The sequence below is a fragment of the Dendrobates tinctorius genome, unplaced genomic scaffold (assembly GCF_039654945.1).
Source record: "Dendrobates tinctorius isolate UK_male_01 unplaced genomic scaffold, ASM3965494v1 ptg000019l, whole genome shotgun sequence".
Taxonomy (NCBI): domain Eukaryota; kingdom Metazoa; phylum Chordata; class Amphibia; order Anura; family Dendrobatidae; genus Dendrobates; species Dendrobates tinctorius.
The window spans coordinates 71,342,501-71,347,372 of record NW_027361687.1 but is presented as its reverse complement, the minus strand read 5'-3'; the positions used below and the strand labels follow the sequence as shown (position 1 = coordinate 71,347,372).

General features: G+C 40.7%; 1 protein-coding gene across 2 annotated transcripts in view; it reads right to left on the bottom strand.

The window, feature by feature from the left end:
* Positions 1-473: 473 nt before the first annotated feature.
* ADAMTSL4 (ADAMTS like 4) overlaps positions 474-4,872 on the bottom strand; it is a 236,808-nt gene continuing 232,409 nt past the window's right edge. The window contains exon 17 of one of the 2 annotated variants that reach the window (XM_073567227.1): positions 474-4,760. In XM_073567227.1, coding sequence (XP_073423328.1) covers positions 4,624-4,760 — 137 coding nt within the window. In that variant the 3' untranslated portion in view covers positions 474-4,623. The remainder of the gene's footprint in view (positions 4,761-4,872) is intronic. The other variant, XM_073567228.1, reaches the window with a different exon arrangement.

Below are 4,872 nucleotides of genomic sequence, written 5' to 3'. Positions count from 1 at the left end.
TTAGAGATGTCAGAAAATACAGGCTATAGAAAAGGAATAAATAAGTGCAGGATAGAGGCAGTACCCTGGATAAACACAGCCTATATTACTGGGAGATACACTCCTATAATTAAAAATCCAAAACTTGGATCAGACTGCAAACTGCATATCAGATGCTCTGAACATGAATGAAGTTTGCAGACTGAAACTTAATTTTATTAAGTAAAAGTAACAACTAACATATATAAAAATCATTTTTTTTGTGTGTCAAAGGTGTCCATAGTCTTTAAAGGTATGTTTTCAAGAGTGCAAAAGGTAAAATATGCAGCAAAATCAATATTAAATCTGCATCTCATTCAGATTTTTTGGGACAGTGCGAACATAGCTATTCACAAGGCTGGAAATATATTTGTATTACATGTAATAAATACCATCATATACACTACAGACCGGAAATATTTAATCATAATGAACAAATAAATCTGAGAATAAAACAAATTTTCAAGAAAATTTAATATTTTTTCTTTACAATCTCTTTCCATATGAAACAAAAACATAAAATCTTCTTTCTTAAAAAATAAATTAAAAAATTTACAAGAAAACAATGGACACGGCTTATAATGATGTAACAGCTGGAATATAGATCTCAGAATAGAGAAGAAATACTGAGCAATGGCTTCATAAGATTTTTCCCAAAAATCGACTAAACAGTGACGGTGGAAATTTTACAAAAGGACCTTACGCAAAAGAGTAAAAAATGAAATTTTAGGTAGTGAGATCTCAACTCAAAGTCACCAGTTTCCATGAATATCCTGTAGACTATCGAAATTACTAATGTGCAACCAATTGTCTTTTATTTTCTTAAATGTTTTAGGGTGGTTCAAAAGATTTGCTGACCTTATAGGACATACGGATGCCAAAAACGGGGGGGTTTCCAGAGAAAAGAGCTGCTGCCAATAGTGATTCCAGCTCTGGAGGACTTTGTGACCATGTGCTATATTCCTATCCATTCGTTTGTAATAGTGCCATGCATTACTACATTTCTCCTGTAGTGAGTGGCGATCTTAAAGAGGATTTTCATTGTTTAAAGGGGGCCTTTTACTTGTCATAAATGTGCAATTTTTTAATCTGATCTAAATGCCGCTGTTCACCTGAATCCGGCGTTCGTTTTCTTTTGTTCCTATGACTCCCATTCCTGAGATATCGCCCTGTAATTTCTGGATATACGGAAAATCGTCTCTTGTTAGCATAGTGGGTGTGGTAAACAAGATGACGCCCACAAAAAAGAGCTAAGAACCACGCCCACTTTACTATCAATACTAGATTTCTAGAATTATATACAGGGAAGAGGAGGCCATATCTCTGGAATGGAGAGATGCAGGAACAAAAGAAAAACATCGCCGGATTCAGGAAAACAGCGGCATTTACACCAGGTAAAAAATAACATATTTATCATAAGTGATAGCTCCTTTTAAAATGGTTGTCCAGGACTATCTGTAGCCTAAACTGGCTCTGTATAATTATTGAGTCTTCTGCCACACATTGCCTTTTCCTTTAAGGGTAATAATGTGTTTCAATGTGAAGCAAAAAAAGAAGAAATATGCAGCACTCACCAATGTAGCTGAAAAACTGGACCCGTAGAAGCGAGTAATCGCGAAACGGCCGTTGTCCGGCACCTCCCTCCCCTAGCATTCCTCCACGTCCTGCATGTCCACACATTTGATGGAAAATATGTGAAATAAAGACTCACAGTTTTTCAGCTATATTGGTGAGTGCTGCATATTTCTTCTTTTTTTGCTTCACATTGAAATATTCATGTTTTTTCATGCAAGCACCTCCATTTTTTGACTGAATCATATGCCGCAATACTTCAGATAAACAGCTCCGTCTGGTAATGTGGTGATTTCTGTGCCCTAGTATGCCGTTCATCTGTTTGCTCTTTGCTGGGATCGTAATAATGTGTTTGTTTAGGAAACGCCATCATTTTTACATCACTTCTTACATTCCACTAAGAAAGTTGCCTCCAGCATGCGGCTCTGCAAGCAGTGACTGGCAATTGTCGGTGACCATGTAAGTGCAGGGGTGTTGGCATAAATTTGCCAATCATTGGTCGCTCCCTTTGTAACAGTGACAGTAACTTTGTGACAGTGATTGTCCGACATTCACAGTATTTGTCCTGAAATGTAAGGAAACTTACAGTAAGTTGGAGGGGAAAGGGTTAAAAGCACCATGAATAAATCCCTGATCATAGGACACGCACCTATTGCCCGCATGAGGTGGAGGCGGACATTTTTTCTATGCAATTCACCATCATTATAAGCATATGTGCACATGTTGCGGATTTGCCCCTGTGGATTCGCAGCAGTTTTCCAAGAGATGTACAGTACCATGTTATCTTATGGAAAGCAAAAACCGCGGTGCACATGCTGTGGAAAATTCCGTGTGGAAACGCAGCGGATTATTTTCCCCAGCATGTCATTTCTTTGTGCGGATTCCACGGCGTTTTTACACCTGCTCCATTCTAGGAATCCGCAGGTGTTAAAACGCAGGGGAAATCCACTGGAAATCTGCAGGTAAAACGCAGGGATTTTGACCTACAGATACTGCAGATTCCGCGCGGAAAAATCCTCAGATGAATCCGCAACATATGCACATACCCTAAAGGAGGGTCACTGCACTAAGGAGGACGCAACTATTTACTACTAAGTATCTAGGAAGACACTGACCGTCAGGCAGGAACTCTATAAATTACAATGGGGTAAATTAAAATATACAGAAAACACTTGTACAGTATGATATGGCAGATCAAACTTAATAATGAGAATTTAAAGGGCTCATTCTAGGCTACAAAATCATGGCTTTTTGTCTTCCAGAAATAGCGCCTCTCTTGGTGATTGGTTGTGTCTGGTATTACAGTTTAGAGTCAATAACGTGAATCAAACAGAGCGGCCCTATTCATGAAGGAAAGCAAGCATGTTTTTCCTAGAGGGCAACTGTACTTTCAAGTCCAGGCTAAGCTGTCATATGGAGTAACAATATTTCCGACCATTATATGACTTGTACCTGGCGTTTTCTGCAGGCTCTCTCTCTTTTCATTTGCAATTGACTCTGAGCTTGTGAGAAGAGACTACAATGATGTCTCCCATACACAGCACACAAATTCCTGCTCTTCGCTCCAGGCAGAAGCAGCATAAGGGAAATTATACAGCAGTATTGAGCAGTGTAGCTGTGACTCCAGCATAGGAACAAGGTAACATCTTGCTCTCTCTGTGTCTCCGTATGCTCGTTTTCTCACTCTCCTTCTCTAACCAGGTTATAATATGAGCTGTATCCTGACACCTCACTGTGCTGTTTTGTCCTGAACAAGATAGTTAGGCTGGTTTCACATTAGCGTTTTTTTGCGCAGCGCATCGTGTGCGTCCATGTGCATGCATCATGCGCACCTATGTTTAACATGGGGTGTGCATGGTCTAGCGTTTGCACGCATTCGTATGTGTTTTTGTGCTCATGCGTTTTTTTAAGGTGTGCGCCTAGACGCGCCAGACGCAACCTGTTGCATTTTTGGGTCCGTCCAATGGCGTAAAAAAACCGCATGTGCACACTTGCGCACGGAATGTGACAAAATAACGCATTACAGTCTATGGGAACGCAGGCGTGCGCATGTACATGCGCACGCCTGCGCTACAAAACGCATGCGTTTTAAGAGTTAACATGGCTTGAAACTGGTTAAAACGCTTGCGCCTAAAAAACGCAAACGAATGATGCGTTTTTTGCATGCATTTCTATTGCGCACGAAGCGCTGCGCTAAAAAACGCTAATGTGAAGGTAGCCTTAAGCTGTTTTTCTTTTAGAGTGAATGATGAGCTCAGAATGCGGAGGACAGGAAGAGGTGGCTCAAAAGTGGAGAAAGAAGCAGATTTTTTTGCTAAAATACATGACAAAGTTCCTATATTGATTTTTGCAAAGTTTGTTGAAAGTACAGTTCCTATTTAACCTGTACAACTTTATTTTATTACCTGGGCTATAAAGATAATTGAGGCTCCTCCAGTCATGTTACAAAAATCTGTACGTAAGCCCCATATAAAAGGGGGTCTTGGGTGATATTTTCTCACCCCCTACAGGAGAAACAAAACTGCTCACTTTCTTGCAAAAAATAGCACCACCCCTGTTTACAGGTTGGGTGAGGCATTGCAGATAAGCCCTGTTTCCTTCACTGCAATACCAAGCCCAACCTGAGAACAGGTGTGGCACTTTTTTTGGAAGAAAGCAGCCTTGTCTATAAGTAGCCTTGTCCTTTTGCATGATTCCTATATGGTGCCATCGTCACATGGCATGATCAGTTTCCTAGAAGTCACAGTTGCGGTAAATGCAGGTGGCGGTATATCAGTTGTTATATAGCACCGTATAAAAAGAAACGGGAAAGCAAAAAAATAACTCCTCCCTCTCCACGTGAGCGAGAGCTTAACATTTAAAAAGCAAATATACAATTTAGTCTTTAGTCACTTCTCCGTTGGGAAATTTGGACCTCGGCAAGAGCCAATGCTGGACGTGGAGCTAAAGAGGTAATAAATACTGTCTCTTCTGCATATATAAAATATAAAATCTGGTGAAGTGGTGGGGGATGAGGGGCCAGCGTTCTGCTCGCTATCGGTTCTCAGATGTCCTTCGTTGCAGGGAATGGGCACAGGATGAACAGCATGCTTGTTTGTAATAGGCGTAGACACAGAGCCGAGCTTGCACCACCACGGCACAGTTGTGATATCGATCGCGGCAGTTGTCATCTGGATAGGGGAAGACAGAAAAGTTACACCAAGAAAAGGCCAAACCTTACAGACACAGTCATGTGCTACATATACATGCATTCTGTGCTTATTTGGGATTTTTTGGGTTTCA